Here is a 19,770-nt window from a genome sequence, read left to right as displayed (position 1 = left end):
GCTGTAACTTCCGCCACCCGGATTCAATTCTTCCCGGCAAAGAGGTGAAACCATCTTTTTTAACATTTAGACCAAAAAAAATAAAAATAAAAAAAAAAAAAACTCTAAAAAGACACTTTTAAGGGAATGAGGGAAGAAAATGAGGGAGCTGTTGCTATGTTTGACTTATATTAGTCACACCATTAGGTAATTCCGACAAATGGTTGTCATTAGTATGTTAATCACAAAAGTCAAGATTATCTCAACATCAAAAAGTCAAAAGCAAGAAAACCTTTGGGTTATAAAGACTTCAATACTTACTTTAAATTAAATGACTAATCTTAATATAATTTTGTTGTTTTTCTTGCTAATGTGATCCGAGAACAGATGGTCTCTTTTATATATACCACATACATTTAAAAGGACGGAGAAAAAGAGTTAAGTTGAATAATTGTAAGAGTTTCCGGACGAAACTAGAGAAACTAAAAAACTTAAGGGGCAAAGCCATACAAACATTTTTATAACTACTACTGAGCAACGTCTTCTTCTCCATCTCTGTCTGTTTGTTTCTCCGACACTCTCACATTATATTTCTCATACACTTTTTCTCTATTCTCCGACCACCATGTCTCAGCTTGGTGTTCTCCAAATCTTCTTCGACTGCAAACAAAAACAAAACATTTAGCATCATCACTCACACTTACTAGTAAAAAAACATGTAACGTGTAGTTCAAAGAGTACGGAGGCAAATGTTAACCTGAACCGGACTCTTCTTAGATCTCTAGTTCCATCATGGAGAGCAACAAGGGTTATATACACGCCAGGCTCATACTGTTCTATCCACTCTGCTTCGACCTCATTAGTATTGTTGTCAGCTCCTGTTTGGCTAGAACCATTGTTATGGAACTGGAAAGGCTCGTGTCTCTCACTGATTACTGACCCGCTGCTGCTAAGACGTGGGTCTGAGGGATAACCGTTGTTGTTGTTTCTTTCGCCTGCTCTAGGCGTGTGCTTTGGTGATTGGAGATTGGACCAAGATGCATTCGCAAAGGAGAAGTCAAAAGGAGCAACTGAAGATACAGAGGAAGTCATTGACTCTGATCTTGATGAATGGAAACCGTTTTCTTCAGGGAAATGGAAACCGTTCTGGTCTAATCCGAGTTTTATGCTCTCACCAGGAGGCAACTTCTCAGCTACATCCTTGAGCTGCCAAAGATTATAGTTCATTACACATCAAAGCTTCAATGCAGTTCACAAGTATATTAATAAGCTCGGGTTTTGGTATATTCGGGTCATGTATTTTCGGTTTTGGTTAGTTCGGTTTGACCACAATCCCATCGAAGTAAACCAAAAAAATTGGTTTGGTGCAGTTTGGTTTCTGGTTAACTTTGGTTTTATATATTTTGGCTTTCAGTTAGATTTCTGTATAAGTTTTTCTTTAAGAAACTCGGATATTTTCGGTTAAATTCTATTAGTCAGTTATTTTTGGTTAATTTTGGATTTATTTTGAAAACCAAACTCACCAAAACCGAACCGAAAAATCTAAATATTTTCAAAAGCTTTCAAAACCAAACCGAGCCCAAAACCGAAGGTGAACCGAAACCGAAAATTTCAGTTTGGTTCAAATACGCAGGGCTAGTGAATATATATATCAAAACAGGTTGTACCTACCTGCGCTATGAGCGACTTTATTGCTTCTTTTGCGGCTCTTGACTTGGCAGATTCTTCCTCTGCCAATGCTAAGGCTTCCTGAGTCTTCTTAACCGACTTCTTGAGCTCTACTTCTTGGACTTCACACTTTTGAGTCAGACTATCAACCTAAATCCAAGGACCAAAAAAAAGAAACAAATAAGAACATGGAACCAATGCAGAATAAGAACCAATCATGAGTCCCCCTATGCATACCTGTGTTCTTAATTTAATGATCTCCTGATTCAACATCTCATTTGTCTTCCTCATATTATCCGCCACACCAACAGGGAAATAGATACCCGAAGTTGAAGGCATAGGAGTGGCAGAGCGTGGAGGACTAGACCTCCTAGAGAAAGGTGACACCGACCTGGAGCTAATACCTGAAGGAGCCTGACCTAGCTTTGGAGTAGACCTTCCTACATTATTAGACTGCACCGCATCTTTCAGCTGCAACAAAGAAGGCAGCTGAGAGTTGCGAAAATTATCACTCTTCTTTCCTTGTTTAGCAGCTTTGCTATCCAACTGCTTGATCAAGTCCATATTCGATCCACCAAACTTAGCTAACCTTATCTCAGACTTATCCAATCTATCCTTGTTCTCCCCGGAAAGACGAGGCACGACACTGTTCCTCCTGTTCGTCGTCTCGCTGATCTCAGACACTTTGCCGAGCTTAACATAACAAGAGTCGCACACACGGTACAGTCTCCCCGCGCTCGGAGCCAACGCAGCTCTAAACGCTTTCTTGGAACTGCACGAATGACAATGCACGAGTCCACAGTTGTAGCAGTTATGCCGTTTCCTCGTGAAACCAAAAGCCAGTCTACAGGCTGAGCACTGAGACTGCTCGGCACCTGAGACCCACTTGTGCAGACATATAGCCGCAGTGTAGTTTGATCCGCAAGCAACGTACTTGACGTGTCTGTCTCTCAAAGCTTCCACGAGAGTCGGCACTTTTCGATCCTCTAGATCACCATGGCCTAGTCTCCCGTTAGCTCCTTTACCCCACGTGTACACTTCGTTTCTAGAAGTTAAGGCAGCCACGTGATACGCTCCGCAAGAGATCTCTTCAACGAACTCACTTGCGAGCTTGTCTTCAACCAAACACGGTAGCTTCCCGTCTGTCTGTACATTCCCGAGCTGGCCGTAGACCGTACTCCCCATGGTGAACACTTGTCCAGACGTTGTCAAACCAACTGTCAAACTATGTCCACACGCAATTTTGTGGAAGTTGTAATCGATCAACGCAGGGACGCACGTTGGTTTAAGACGAGGGTCCTTGTCACCGTGTCCGAGACGGTTCTTGTCTCCATCACCCCAAGTGAAGAGCTTTCCAGAAGACACAGAGCTCGAGTTTGACTGTGTCACAATGATCTCAACAACAGCAGCAGTGTGCCAAACCCCGCACGAAACAGCGATAGTTCTCAGACCTGATAAAGACTCGACTTCTCTTGGATACTGAACCGATTCCTTGTCACCGTGTCCCAACACACCAAACGTTCCATCTCCAAAAGTGAAAAGCCTCCCGTGCGATGTTATCAAAGCGGTATGCCAAGGTCCACAAGTCACAGAAGCCACGTGGAGTCCTTCTAGAGGACCAGCGATTCTCTTCGGTATCCAGTGGCTTACATCAGAGCCGTGCCCTAGAAGGCCAACGTTATGCGTACCGTCACCCCAAGTATAGAGCTCTCCGGTTAGAGTAACAGCGCATGTGTGGAACTCTCCACAGGAAACGAAGTCAACAGATGAAGTAGTAGTAGCTGCGAGAGATTCAACAAGACGAGGGTGGAAAACATCTTTGCCAATACCGTGACCTAGTCTTCCTCCAGACTCTTCACCCCAAGTGAAAACCTCACCTTGCCTCGTCACAAACGCAGCGTGCCTTACACCACACGCAATCTGATGAACGTCTAAGACAATGTTTGACTCTAATGGCTTCGGGACAAGGACATCCGTTCTCGTGGTTAGATAACTTGCGTTCTTATCGATCCCAACCTTGACGACACTGTCGCATATAACCTCGCCCCAAATGTACACGTCTCCTAGAGCATCGGAGTCATCTCCTCCAGAGCCGTGACTAGAGCTGCTCTGCGCACTAGAGACGCTGACTCGGAAACCATCTGAACCAGATACCTTTGTCTGCATGTTTTTGGTGTCCAATGCAACAACATGTGAAGGAACCTCAGGCTCAGTACTCTTAGGAGAAGCAACTGGATCGAAGTGATGAAAAGGAGTCCCAGGAGAGCTGTGACCCTGTGAAGCGCTGGCAGAACTGCTGCTTTGACTGCTAGATGTCAAGTCTCTGCTGGCCTGGAATATACAATATCAACCAAAGAGTCCACCACAACATAGACACAAAGAGTGCTTTCCTGAATACTTACATCAACTGAGATGTTTCGGCCACTCCAGCCATCAATCTTTGAACGACCGCCTAGTCCACCTGATATTAATGTTTTAAGACCTCCGATCCAAACCTCAGCCTCAACCTTGTCCTTACAAATCTATTAAGAAGCAAACTGTTATGCCTCGAGTTATTACAAAAGCCTTGCTGAAAGTATCTGTTTCGCAATGACTAACCAAGTCGAGAGACTTCTTTTTTCCGTTGTATAAGAGAGAGAAGGATAAGTAATCTTTCTCCGGGCGAAGATAGCGCTGGAAAACAGCCTATTGCAAAAGATGATATGGTTTATATTAGATATTATGCTTGGAAGCCAAGAGGAATCCTTTTTTTTTATATAAAGAAATGAAGAATGTCTTCTTACAGTTCTTTGCCCAGGTACAATTTTAGATACAGAAGCTAGCTTAAGTCGCTTTTCACCGCTACTTGATATCCAGATCAAAGATTTTTCATCCTGCACAAAACCAACAACAATGAGCATAGTTTTCTCAGATGAAGCACAAAGAAGACGAGAGTAGTTGAGGAGAAAGCAACTGACAGTAGATAGTCTGAAAGGATAAAACTTGGGCTTTCCTTTGCGACCATATTTCAAAAGTTGAGTTCCCTTCTTCAATGCATTCAGTGCCTGCCAAAACGAAACAGCGTTAAGGACACCAAGTCCTGTGTATAGCTTACATTGTCAAGGTCCTGCTTGTTTCCAATAAGACTAAATGTTCAGTCCACTAGAGAACCAGATTCAATACACAAGTTTATCTAAGGACATGTTCCACCAACAATAAAGCAGGTAAAAATAGAAGTCATAAGTGAAGACAAAGAGAGAAGGGGAGAGAGAGGACGGACTTGTTCAAGGTTGTGGTCAGAAGCATTAGTGTTGTAGGAGGACACAAGATCTGCCATTCAATGTGAAACAATCACCAGAACCACACCACCACCCTCTTCGATCCTCACCGTTCGTCATCTATAATCAAAACCCCCGGAGGTCCTTGCCGCCGCCGCCGTCGAAACCATCAATTAAAACCAGCCGGTTGCAAACGTAAAGTTTCAAACTTTTTTAAGATGGGGCACTGCTCTTTTTCTGATTAATTACACTTCCCAGATCTAACGAGAACTTCTCCTAAATGGTAAAGACTTGAACTTTAATCTACACACACGATCTTCAGAGTTTGGCAAGTGCTGCTGCTTTAGTGAGCTTGTGAAAAGCAATCACCTTTAGGATGACCTAACTGGAGATGAGAGTGGTGGTGAGAGAGGAGAACCCGGCGGAGAAAAAACGACGGAAAAGCAAAAAGGAAGGAAGGAGGAGGAGGAAGACAGGGAAGTCAGAGACAGCGATGACAAAGGAACAGAGACTAAAATACGAACATTAATATAACATATTTTTTTTTAATAAATAAAGGAGAAAACTGTTTCCTTTCTTGGAATTTTAAATGCTTTATTCTGTTTTTCTTTTGTTTTGTTTTTTGTATTTTAACCTTTCTTAATTATAATTTTTGAAAACATATACATATGTATATATAGAGGAGAAATCCCTGATGGTAAGGGTATCTTCAACCCCACTTCATAATTTACCCTAAATTATGAAATTGAGTTGAAAATGGAGTATTCAACCTCACTTCATAATTTACTCTAAATTATGAAATTGAGCTGAAAATGAAGTGATGATTAAAAAATAAAAGCATTACTTTATAAATGGAGTCATGTTTTTATTTTTTAGTCATCACTCCATTTTCCATTCTATTTTTAACTCAATTTTTCAATTTAGAGTAAATTACGGAGTGTTGTTGGAGATGCTCTAATAAACAAAAATTAAATTAAAAAAGAGGCGTTTATTACATTCGTGTAAATCAAGTTATAATCTATCTTATTAAAACAGAAACATTTTGTTGGACCTAACATTTATTTTGTAAGTTTTAAATTAAATACACTTTTATATTTTATAGTTAAACATACATTTAATCACTAATGTCCTTTTTTATACTACTATACATGTTTCCAAACAATATACTTATTTCTTTATACTACTATCAATGTTTTCAAACAATATACTTATTTCTATATACTACTATCAATGTTTTCAAACAATATATTTTTATACTACCATTAATGTTTCCAAATAATACAATAATTAATCTTAATTATTTTATATCTATCATTTTCTCTTTAAAATTTTGTAGAAACGTCATAATTTCATAAATTGAAAATAGTGAACTTTAAAATTTCGATTATAAGATTACAAATTATGAAAATTATTACAATTTAAATCCAATTAGATTACATATCGGTCATCCATCAGTTCAATCGGTTAGTCTCAGGTTTTAGTGATTTTTTAATATGAATATTTTTAAAAACATAAATTGAATTGTCAGATCTCCGGATTAACCGGTATAATCACAATCGGGTTGAATTTAAAAATACTGATTTAAATGAAAAAATATTTTAAATACACACTCTTTAAAAATTACCAAAATATTTGTTAAATTATTAGTGAAATTTTTCATCGTAAAATATTCCGCGCTTCAAAAGCGCGGGTCAAAATCTAGTCTTATCTTATAAAGCATGTTTTGATTACATTTATCAACAAGTTTTGTTAGTTTTTTTTTTTTGCGGTATTGGGAATGGTGTGCATTGTATTGGTATCAATTTAGAGCTAACGAGACAATCCACAATGTCAACTACACCGATTCTCTAATCCGTGTTGAGTTTATTAAAAAAAAATACTTTTGATTATATTTCTGCAGCATTTGTGTTTGTCTAAAATGTGAATCCTAATTTAGTAGTTTACATCTTCATTTTTCTACTTTTTCTTCCTTTTATTATCAATTTAATACGTGTTAATTTAAACTATTTCTTTAATTTGTGTAATCCTTTAAAAATTAACCGACAAAGTAAATAGTTTAGTGGTTAAAAGCGAATTCGGATGTGATTTGTTTTTTGATAGCAATGCATAATTACATAGGATCTAGCTCGTCTCGACATTGCAAAAACAAATCGAAACCTTGGATTGTATGATCCATGCCCAAGGATCAAGACATAAAGTTGTATTTCAATTTTCCATGGAAAATGTATACTATAATACGCACAATATAAAAAATATCTTCTTATGTATGTTGAAAAGTAAATGCATGCCATTTAGACTAATAATTCAGCATTTGAGTATTTTATTATGTGGACTAAAAAATCAATGTCCGAATATTTTTCTCTCTGGTTGGGAAAATTGAGTACATTGAACGGGACTATATATATACGTATATAAACTGTCTTCTACTATCTTTGTGACTAGACCAATGACATGCATTATATAAGACGAATGATATTTTGGTCCATATAAAAATGTGCAGATGTCAAAGTTAACTGAAACGTGTAAATTTCATTAAACTATTTACTTTATTCATATCAGAAAAGAGGGGTGTAAATACTAATTAAGATCTTGAGCTATAATATAATGAGTTATTAACACTCTAGGTCACTTTTAAGATATTATTGTTACTCTAGATCACTTACAGCTACTAAGACACTTTTTGGATGGTTAATTACACCAATAACCCCCTAGCTGTAACCAAGTAAATTAGCATTATTATTTGAGTTATTATTTTCCTTTTCTCTACTAGTTATGGAAAGTTATGTTGTGTAAATGGATGTTGAAATATTTTGAATTTTGCGTCTCTCTCTCTCTCTCACACATTTTTCTGTTTTCTCTTTCTCAATTTCTCAGATCTGTGTTAAGCTAAAAATCAGAACATTTTCCTGCAAGAAGCTTGAGGCTTTAATAATTTATACAAAAGGTAGCGTTTATATAGAGTCTAAGGTTTGATGTTGCCTAGATGTGTTAGAGTCTAAAGTACTAATGAACAGATTGAAACAAGACAAGAAAAATAAGAAGACGTTTTACATTCGTCTCGAATCTTCCAAGGTTCGTCATTTTTTCATAACCAAGCTTCTGCATTTTTTTTTGGCTGATTCATTAGCTATGGAAAAGGTTTTGCTAAGAGATAAAAACATAGATCTGTATTTTCTCTGAGAACTATAAGTTTTGGCCATGTGAGGTTCTCATCTATAAATTCCACAGCTTTTTTTGTTGTTAATTTGAAAGGATTCTCGTCAAATTCAGATTGAAAAACTAAACATGAGTCGATGGTTTTGATCATGGTTTTGTTATACATGGTAACTTGAGAGGAAAGCTGGATGTGAAGATGATGCTGGAGACAGTGGAGAAGAAGCTGAGTGACATATTCATTTGTTGCATTAACGTGGTGGAGATTCATCTCAGAAACAGAGGAGATGAATCTTTGATTGTTCAGCCGATCGTTGGCAGTTATGAAGCCACTGAAATAAGATTTACACAATGAGATAGATGTGTCTACAGAAGAAAAAACAATGAGATCTTTATCTACAGAAGAAAATTAGTGTCTCGTGTACACATAGACCTGATTATCCATGTGTACGTATCCACATGTACACCGTTTTATAGTATCCACAGTTTATGGTAGCCACATGTACACCAATGTCATGACTAAAATGATATCTTTGTACATATCATATCTTTGTACATGCACATATGTATATATATTTGTACATGCGTATATTATCTTTATAGTGTACTTTGCATGATGTTCATGTGTACAGTTATCTCTAAAGTGTACACTATTTCTCTAATGTACACTACTAATATCTTTTTCGTGTACACCTATGGATGTTACTTAAATTTAAACTAATTGTACCACAATGGCATAAAAATGACATAATTTTTATTAGACAAAATAAAAAGTTAGTTATTTGCTAACATTAAAATGAATGTACACAGATGGACACATATTCATTGTTGAAATGTACATTGGACACATTCACTGTTGAAATGTACATGGTTAGTGATATCAAACTGTACATGACCTACCTCTTAGACGTTATCTATCTGTACACCTCTTACACATATTCATTTTCTTCGGTTTGAGATACAACAATATAAATCAGAAACCAAAAGGAAACAACACTTAACCGTACATGTATATCCATTAAAACACATGCTCAAACCCCTCTGAAAGAAAAAAACAAGTTCTTGTCCTTTCATCTTCTCAAGCTCAGTTTGTGGGCAGAGACTGTATTTAAATGAGTAAGAGACAAAGTGAAGGTCATGGTTCATATTTGACGGATCTGTTTTCACCAGAAGCCACACCTCGTTGTTCTCTCCGCAGCGTTCATTGTCACCAGAGTTTTCGATTGAGCTCGAACCAGCTGGAGGAAGAAGGAAACATCTGATTGTCTCTCCATCACTTTCATCGAGCTCTCCGACGCCAATCCCGCCGGACTGGAAGTCTGGGTTCCGTCGTTGGTGAATCCGGTTCTGGTCGTCACACGTCCGGTGGCCCGTAATATCTCTCTGTCGTTGCTCATGGAGTCCTCTTCTTCCACCAATCTTTGAATCCACAACTGAAATTTATTTGTTCAAATCGACATGTTTCAAAAGAGAGAAATAATGGGAGAAGAAGAAGTCAATCTGTGAAAATTTTGATAATGTGATCTGGGCCATTCAAATAAACATTAACTTTTTATGTAGGGTGGAGATTTAATAAATACATAATATGCATATCATTAATCGATTGGTAACTGTGACCACATGATTTGTCATATTATTATTTATTTTTGTATTAGTTAAGGCATATGAAGGATAGAAAGGAGATTTTACCTGCCATTTGTTATGAAAAGATGTGCAAAACTGCCTCAGTAGCACAAATGTACCTGTGTTGTAATTATATTGTGAGAAAGTGACCGAGAGTGTAATTCTTTCTAATATAATCTGTATTTTAAGAAAAGTATATATTAAGAATCAGTATAAAGTATATATATATATATATATTAAGAATCAGTTTTACCAAAAAAAAAAAAAATCAGTATAAGGTTTTTTGGTGAAAAATCATGGAAACTATAGAGAGGAGGCTACCACGGATGTGGCAGCTCAGTTGGTTTAAGCGCAGTCGTTGGTGGTGTTGTGCTCCTGGGTTCGATCCACCGTAGGAGGAGTGTCTAGAACCTTAACAGATACAGACGCATGCTAGCTCCGGACCTAGGTAGGGGGATTAGGGCCGAAGACCCGAACCTCCGATCTGGTTAATCAAAAAAAAAAACTATAGAGAGGAGGGAATGCGATGACCTGATAGATCATTAGATTGTATGATTGGACTTTAGAGAAATAAAAAATAAAATGATGAATAAGGCAAAAGCTTGAGAACACATGAAAGTTTTGGTGAACAAAAAAAGAAAAGCTCCAAGAAAACATGGATAGCTCTACTTACTTTGTTGGTTGTTGTCGTGCATGGGCCCCTCCTCTCTTCGCCTATGATATCTCCACATTTCCTACTTTATAGTCATGCACTTGTAATATGACTCCTTTGTTTTTATACACTTGTCATATTTGTATTAATAATATTTGTTTTCATTTTGTTGTTTATAGATACTATTTATTTTCTTGTTCATAGTATATGGCAAGAGGAGGTAATAAAACTGCGGAGTGGGATATTGCATATCTTTCAGCATGCCGGCTTCGGTGATGACTTTGGTTTGATTAGATAAGTGCTACTAAGCTCCATTGGTTATTCCCTGTTTCCGGACTAGATCATGGTTTTAGGTGAGCGTCTTTGTTTGGACTTCGAGGTCAGTTTTTGAACATGCCTCTCTTTTCTCTTAAGAGGAATAGTTTGATTTTCGGGTAGCCAAATGAAACAACTTTTTATTTGCTTTGTTTTTGTATTGTCTTTTTTTTGGGGTCTCTCTTTCGTACCGGCTCTTTCGGTTAATCAAGATTATATTGTTGAACGGTCTAAATATCAAATCTCGTTTACTTGCACATTTTTTTTATCGTGGAACCGATTTTAGTGGTTTTAAATTTTGTTAACTTATATATATTGTGATACGTACCTCAATATTTGTTCATATGAGATGATATTTATATGATTAGAAAAAAAACTGTTAATTAGCTTATGTACAGTTTCCTCATTGTGTAAACATTGACAGAATCATAAATACTCAAAGATAACCTCAAAGTATCTTCTCGTTTACGCCTGAACAAGTCACCTATCCGTGATTCACTTTAAATTACACAATATTCACTCATCATATAGCACCTTGAAATCAAACCTTACTGAAATCAGGATCGTATGGGCCCACGAAAAATCACACTTTAGTATATGGACCTAGGAATCGATGATTTATCGGCCTGTTACAAACCGGGTATGGGAGAAGTGCCAGGCCTGAAGACATTTCTATGATGCATTTGAATGGAGCCTATATTTCTGTGAGACTCAGATTTTTTTTTTTAAACATCATCATGATTTTTGTTTGATGTTATTGCGGGCCCATTCACATTATCTTTAACATCACCATTCACAATAGACAATAGCATAGTGATGGTCTAACTCCGGTGAAAAATATTTGTGGCCAGGCCTGAAAACATTCCTATGATGCATTTGAACTGAGTCCATATTTTTGTGGGACTCACAATTTTTTTTTAAAATCATCATCATGATTTGTTTGATGTTATTATGGGTTCATCCACATTTATATTTAACACAACCATTCATAATAGCATGAGATGGCCAACTCGGATGAAAAATAGGCAATTTAAGAAAAACTTCGAATTACTTTGATTTTGAACAAACATAGCTTCTTTGATGTTCAATCCACTAATTTTCGTTAAATCTAATTGAAAATGATGTATAAACAGTGACAAGTTTTTTTACGTTTATGCCTAAAGTAAAATGAAAAATTGCACGTAAGAAAAGGTTTTGGTGGGTGTCAAACAATGGGGGATGACAATACGTAGGAAACAAGCCGGCCCTTCCTTAAGGCTGATGAAGCATTGGCTTCAGACCAAAAAATATAAAAATAAAATATGGGCTCCACTGAACAAAAGTGTTTGTAGGTTAAATGGTTTGGAAAGACATGATAGAGTTTCTTGTCCTCTGTTCGAGTAACATCAAAGGCATTTCACAAAACTTTTTTTATTGGCAATTTTATTTATACGGGCCACATATTTTAATAGGCTTTAAGCCACATAAAAATTTGGGACGGCACTGGAAACAAGGAACACATGTGAATAGTACAACTACAACTAGTTGTACAGTCTCTAGCATCTTAAAACCCTAGTGCTGATGGATTTGTGAGTTTAGGCCTTTAACAAGTCGAAGCTCTACCATCTCCAATGTCTTCAGGCCATGAGATGCACGATGGTTAATTTCCCGCGTGAGCATGCTATCAATTTTCCAGATACTAGAACTATTGGTTCAGCTTATGATTGATACTTCCAAAGCGTTATACTTTTCTTAGACTGATTCATTCTGCATTTTTCTTTTTTTATTGCCTGACTATGTTTTCTTTTTGAAGCAAACACCTTCTATGCCATCATGAGAAGCAGGTCCTCCTAATGGTGTTGCCATGGATGAGATGATGAGTTTATGATGAGACGTGGTGGACTTCACGGTCTAAATGGTAGGGATTGTTAGACAATAAGTTGATAGGCGTAACTGCGAATCATTCCCTATACCTCCTCCAGATGCACCCAACACTCTATACGTTGAAGGGCTTCTTTCTAATTGCTCAAGAAGGGAAGTAGCTCATATCCTCTTTCATGACACTCTAAGCGCCTTACAAGGTAATAATAAGCTTATCAAGTCTCTTATTTGACGTATTCTAACTATGTTTTCATTTTTTCAATATTTCCTGTTAGATTGTAATACACATTGTGAAATATTGAGTTCAGTTTCCATAAGCGCAACCCTACACCTCAATCACAACGCCGTCAAACTATGCCATAAACCATAAACTCTGTCCCCTATTTATCTAAATATCATGTTAAACTTCACTGGCATGGATGAAAACGAGCCTGATTCCAGGTGCTTACGGCTCCAGTTTTCAAAAAGAAAGCAGGTTCAAGGCCAGGAGAATGAGAAAGGAGGTGAATTCATTAGTGGACATTTCATTACATCAACCAAATGGTAATTTATTCTCTCTGCGTCTGCTAGTTTTAAGCGAGAAGAGACATCCTCTTTCAGGTAGGATATCAATGAAACTGAACGTTACATCATTTGTTAGGATGATTTGTATAGTTGAAGCAACATGAGTCAAGAGGAACAAATATGGTGGAGAGTGTAAAATCTGAGGTCATAGAAACTTAAAAGGCTGTATTTGCAATAAAACAAACTCATGTTTCTTGTTATAAACTTTTTGATATCAATAAATGTTGTGAACAGCGAATTAGGTTAGAAGAAGAACAAAGAACAAAACATATTGAAGCAAATATTTGTTTAGGGTTTTTTTATTAATGATGTGATAATAACTTACAAACCCTTAGACCCACATTTATACAGCTTTTAAAAAAAACCCGATTTCATTTTCCCAATAAAAATAGTAATTTTCCTAAACCAAAAATGCATACCGTATCGTGGGGGTCTACGCCCTCCGCACCCCCAAAATGTCAATCTTGATAGCGAGTTTATCTTCTTTGCGCCCACGACACCCGCACTCGGCCGGACTACGTCCGATCCACGAGTGATGGGCATTTTACTAGTGCATCAGAGATTTAATACACAGATGCAACAATAAAACATTATTTGTTCTGCTTTCTATCATAAGTATTAATTGTTTTACTTTTCTTTCTCAATCCATATGTATGACTTTGTATTCCTCTCCATTATATGAAGACGTGTTTTAGGGGGGAGGGGGTGCTGTAGTCGGACACGACTGTGATATTTGAGATAAGTTTTAATCGATTATTTATTACAATCATTGTGTGGTTTGAATCTGCAATATTTGCTTGTTACATTACTTGACTGAATGTGTATAACTTTATGTATAAAAAAAGAGACGTGATTGCTTTCAGATTCATGTTCTGATCATAACTGTATGATTCAATGTATTCAGAAGCATTCCTTTCTGTTAGTAAATAATTTTTAGCCAAAAAAAAAAGATTTTGAGATCTTTTATATGTATATGAAACTAAATTTTTGTGGTTATAAAATTTCTATAATAAATTTCAACATCCAGCATGCAGATTTAGTAGTAAGGACACTCTCAGTATCATTAAAAACTCTATAGTGATGAATGAGATATCGTTTTCCACATCTTCTTATAATGTAGGTGGTTAAAATATAGGATTAGAGTAAATGAAAGATCATTGATATACAAACATGATTATTCATCAAATTTATGTTTGAAATTATCTCCACAGTCGTAGTCGAAAAAAACAGCTCTCTTATAATGTTATTCTGTCATTCAACTTTTCATTTGACATGCCAATCAATCACATATAAGGCATTTTTTGTTTAACCGGCAAAACGGTTAAATTTTTCAATTAACTGATTTCTTAACGAACTTAAAAATATCCTTTCTTCGCTGATACGTATAGAATGTCGTTTAGTATGTTATGTTAGTTCTGGAATTATTGTTATGTGGTTTCCGATTATGCTATACATATTTCGTAAAGTTGGAGACAGTGGGATTACAATGTAAGCACAAGTTTTTTTTTTTGAACATTTTCTAAGCATAAGTTATAAGATCAATGGATGTTATATTTTGAATAACAAAAGTTATTTTCCATAAACCAAAAGATCTGTTGGGTTTTGGTCATTGAGTCATTTCTAAACTTAACAATTTAAAGCTTAAATAATACCAGAACGTAGTTTACTCAAAAAAAGAAGATAATTCTTGTTTTAATAGTTAGGTCTGTGTTACAAAAAAAAAAAAATAGTTAGGTCTTGTTGCTTGGGCCGGCTGCAACAAACAACACAAATTACAACTGAAAATGAAAGAAAAAACAAGAAAATTGTTGGAGTTCAAAAGCCCAGTCAAGAGAAACAAGACAATTAGAAAAAAAAAAATTTAAAGGAGTCTATTGTAGCATATGATGTTGAGCATGTACGTATTTCTAGCAAAAGAACCAAATAGTTTTTTGACCAAAAAAACAAATAGTTTTTAGAGTATTTACGTATACATTAGCTAGTACCACGTTTGAATAACAAAGCATAACTAGTTTAGCTTAAACCTTGTTCTAAAAAAATTAGCTTAAAACTACAACCAATTTACTAATGACGGTGATTATATTAAAGCTTGTTTGACGTCAATTTCTCCCATCATCAAAATTGTCAAAATTAGTTAGATAACTTTTGACGTCTAACCAAAATAGTCGTCAACTTTAGAGAAAATACTATATAGAATGTTAAATTGTTGATTTGTCTAAATCCTAATCCAGCTGGCTACTTACCCATTTGATAAAAATCAAATCAATAACCCCAATTATATATATATATATATATATTTTTTTTAAACCAACCCCAACTATATTCTATTATAATTATCCTAAATGTTTTATTGTCTAATGTTTGACCAAGCTTCGGCTACAGTTTTTTTTAAACTTATTTCAAGATGAAAATTGGCCTCGAGTTGGATTATCTCCACCTTTTATTTAACACCGGTTTCGTGATAATGTTATTATTCCTATTTTGATAAAAGTTATACAATGCATATACGTTATATTTTTCTCATCGAGGGTTTACATCATTCCAAAAGTAAGAATCTAAAAAAAGTAACCATATATATATATATATATATATATTTTTTTTTTTTTTTCAAATGCTATTAAATTTTGATTTCTGAGTATAAACAGTTATATTTCTTGTATTAGTTTTGAAAACTTTTAGATTTCATAATGTTGTCTAAGTAATAGTTAGAAATTAGAATAAGAGCCTAAAGGTTATAAATTAATCGGAGTAATGACAAGTAACGTGTGTTATAGTATTGATGAACGTGTGAAGCAAAAACCCAACCCTTCAATGCTCCTTCGACATTCAACTTGGCCACCTATCTATAACGCGTTTCTTCTTCATCATCTTTTTTGTCCAATATGAAACCCCCTTTGACACAAAAAAAAACTAATATATTTGCACAATCTAGTTATTAGTTACAGAAAAACAACAAATCTTTTTTTTTGTAAAAAACAACAAACCTTGATTTATAATTATGAGTTTGAGATTAACATGTAACTGACAAAATAATGTCTACGCTTATTAAATATTTTAAATACATAAGTTTGGGTTCTTGATGAAATCAAACATAGCAGTACTACCAGAAATAGGAGAGAAAACTTGTAAAAACAAATTGAGAAAACTTGAAACAAATAGTTGTCTCTAAAATATAGTTATTAACTTAAGTTATTACTTCATTAGAAATATTCTAAAAATCTATCTTAGTCTTATTTTAATTATGTTTTGTGAATTAATAAATTTAGCATCAGAAAAATACAAATATTCCAATTAAAATATAGTGGTTTTAGCATATTTTTCAGATATCCTCTAGAAATGTTTTGATAAAGTACAAGTATCACAACAGCTTATATCACTATTATAGATGTGTCATACTTAGAAAATTCGAATTTTGCATGTTACTGAATATAAAATATTTATTTTAACTAAAGCTTAATGAAAATAAAATATTTTATAAACTATATTGAAATAAAATATTTCCATTTCCTGGTAAATGGACGCATAGTTACATTTACCACAGTCATAGTTTTCATATTTTGATCTTTATCATTTTCTAGAATAGTGTCGGTCATAATTTTGTGTTCCTCTTATATCTTATGGAAAATTCGGTTAACTTTAGATTCAGTGTCTATAAATTAACTCAAGTTCAAATTTCATACATGTATATATATATATTAACTAGGGGTGAGCATTTCGGTTTAGTTTCGGGTTCGGTTTGGGTTCGGTTTGGTTTGGGTAATTTGGGTTTTATAAAACTCAAACCAACTAAAACCAAGTAGCTTTGGTTTGGTTTCGGTTTGGGTTTACTTTGGTTCGGTTCAGTTCGGTTTGGTTTAGATTTAGTTCGGTTTACATTATTATGGTCTAGTTTGGTTCGGTGTACTTCGGGTTGGTTATAAAATATGAAGACATCAGTTTTATACTTTTATTAAAAAATAATCAACTCATAAACGATAGAGTGAGAATATAAAAACTAATGCTACATGATTTTATATATAATATTATTATTTGAATCATATTTATAATTTTTTTTAAAGATATGGAAGTTATGAAAAAATGAAAAACGAAACTTTAACTAAAATTTACAATATGTTAATATATATATATATATATATATTTTTTTTTTTACTATATATATTGAATTATCGGTTTGGTTCGGTTTAAACACAAACCAAACCAAACCGTTCGGGTTGAGTAAAACATGAACCAATTGGATTACATAAAGAGCACGGTTTGGTTTGGTTCGGTTTAATTTCAGTTTAGTCGGTTCGGTTCGGTTCGGTTAGGTTTTTTTGCCCACCCCTATATTATTAACAGTTTTGATATCACTACAAGAAATATGTACATTGTTAGCTCACGATAAACGCTATCGTAGACCTTTCATAGCGTTTTCTCATATGCTATGTCATCGGCAGCCATCATAGGTACCCCCTTTACGATAGCATTTTTTTTTGACGCTATGTAATGTGCAGATACGATGGCAATAAATAAGCGATATGAATAACTTAACCATAGCATTCTTCTCTTGCTACAAATTGATTACTATTTCATATTTCATGCTATGATAGGTGTTTCTACAATAATTATAATTCAAAATAAAATAATTGAAATAAATCAAAATTTGATTTATAATTAAAATAAAAATAAATTTTATTTATAAATTAAAATCAGTTTACAACCAAATTCCAGCTTACCAAACTAAAACCAGAAAAGAACCTAAACTAAACAATAAACTTAACTAAACCAAAAATCTAAACTTAATCCTCTTGCCGTCAAGAGTCTACTCATCACGCTTCACAAGTATCTTCATTGGCTCCGTCATAAACTTTGATGTCATCAAAATCTCGTGAGGAAGAGTTGCAGAAACCAAGCAAACCTATACACACAAGGAATAAAGTTAGATAGATGACAATAGAAACCTGATAAAGAAAGTTGCTCATGTCAATTCAAGCTCTACCATAATCTTATTACAGAGCATCACATAATAAATTAAGAACCCAAAGAAATTTACTAAAAATCTGCAGGCAGATAGAGATTGTAAGAAATATTGAGCAGTGGGCAACCACAGATTATCACAAACGAGTGCAAATTTCAAGGACCTTACAAGCGTCCAAATCAACTTAAGATAACAATGCTGAAAATATGAGACACCTGATAACACCTACAAAAATTCAAATAGAGTATATAAAGATCACCTTTCATTTAGTGTTGCAGAAGATAACAGCTTGAGTGCGTGTCATAAATATCACAGAGTGTATCAAATTTCCACTCTTCCTTCTCAACAGCAAGGCAACTGGTTCACTTGTGCACATGCTTCCAAGGCTCAGATATTTTCTAAGACCTGCATATATGACCAGTACTAAGTTCAACTTATAAAGGTAAAAAAACTGAAAGTCCCTTAGGGTCTGTTGTCTGAACTGAAGCTCTTTGGATAAGTTAAGTACCTCGCTTTCAGAGACACCATGCTTTTTCAGAAGCCTTATATCATACTCGTTAAGTTATAAACACAGGACAGAATCAGATATGAGAATGGCATTAATCTGCATGAAAGATCAATGAAGACAGCTACAAAAGGATACTGAAGGATCTGTCTAACAGACTGATGATTTATGTAGTAACGACCATCCTTCACATACTCTAGTCCTCTGTCGAAAGACCTGAAAAAAAACTACAAGTTAGTGAATCCAAAGACCTTTCCCGCATGGAAACAGAACACATGTCGTGAATTTTTACTTACACAGGAAGCTTTAAACTAGGATCTTCGGATAGCACAACCATTTGTTCCTTGATGCCTTGTAGAATCTCAAAAGCTTCACAATCCATCAAGTATTTTGCATTCTCCGGAAGCTCTGTAAACACCATCACAGAAAATAAAACACATACTAACATGCTGAGCAAAGGGCATTGGTAGAGAAAGTAGCAGATGTACTAACCCTTATCAGTCTTAAGCTCAAGTGGCTGAGACTCTTTAGACAGAGAACTTTTACTAGCATTGGTTCCCTTCCCACCTATATCCAATAAGGCAAGAGTTTAAGCAAACGTGTACTTGGAATCCCGTGGGACTAGCACAAACACAGAAGATAACACAATAAAGTTGGGAACTTCAGGAGGAACAAAGCAAGAAGAAATCAAAAAGCGCAAGCCTTTAGGATCAAACTGGACTTTCCTTGTACTCTTAGGACTTGGTTGAGTTATAGGAGTTATCATCCTTGCCGGATCCTATAACCCTCAAAACCGAATCAAAGTCAATGTCGATAAAGAAGGTAAGAAAATCTGATGAAAGTGGTTTAGAGACACGATACCATAGAGGACTTGAGAGAAGATTTGAACACTTTTCCTGCTTTCTCCATCATCTGTTTATTCTCTCTGTGTGAAATTAGGGTTAGAAATCAAAGAAGCACTTGAACAGAAACTTGAGATTTGCAGAGAGAGAGAGATTGCAACAGGGGAATACGAGGTGGAGAGGAAAGGTGGTGACGAGGAGGAGATGAATCGGATGGAGACATGGTGGAGATGGCTGACGGATGGGAGATGACGGTGGTGAATCTGGTGATGGTCGCGGACCTGGCGGTGGTGATTGAAGAGGACGGTACAGATGGATGGGAGAAGAGAACGAGGGTTTGAGTAAATCTTTTTTTTCCTTTTTTTTTGTGAACACTAATTTTTAGACTTTAAATA

General features: G+C 35.3%; 1 protein-coding gene and 1 pseudogene across 1 annotated transcript; both read right to left on the bottom strand.

Annotated features, from left to right (window-relative positions):
* Positions 1 to 352: 352 nt before the first annotated feature.
* LOC108817333 (PH, RCC1 and FYVE domains-containing protein 1) lies at positions 353 to 5,411 on the bottom strand. The gene is made up of 9 exons (XM_018589992.2): positions 4,907 to 5,411; positions 4,605 to 4,691; positions 4,431 to 4,520; positions 4,246 to 4,332; positions 4,050 to 4,169; positions 1,885 to 3,978; positions 1,651 to 1,797; positions 737 to 1,185; positions 353 to 639 (listed from the first exon to the last, which is right to left on the bottom strand). Exons 1-9 carry the CDS (start codon positions 4,961 to 4,963, stop codon positions 507 to 509), a joined length of 3,264 nt encoding a protein of 1,087 aa, XP_018445494.1. The 5' UTR covers positions 4,964 to 5,411; the 3' UTR covers positions 353 to 506.
* Positions 5,412 to 17,724: 12,313 nt separating this feature from the next.
* Positions 17,725 to 19,750, bottom strand: LOC130497991 (DNA-directed RNA polymerases IV and V subunit 4-like; annotated as a pseudogene).
* Positions 19,751 to 19,770: the final 20 nt, after the last annotated feature.

Source organism: Raphanus sativus, chromosome 7, assembly GCF_000801105.2.
Source record: "Raphanus sativus cultivar WK10039 chromosome 7, ASM80110v3, whole genome shotgun sequence".
Lineage (NCBI taxonomy): Eukaryota > Viridiplantae > Streptophyta > Magnoliopsida > Brassicales > Brassicaceae > Raphanus > Raphanus sativus.
This window is presented reverse-complemented; position numbering and strand designations above follow the sequence as displayed.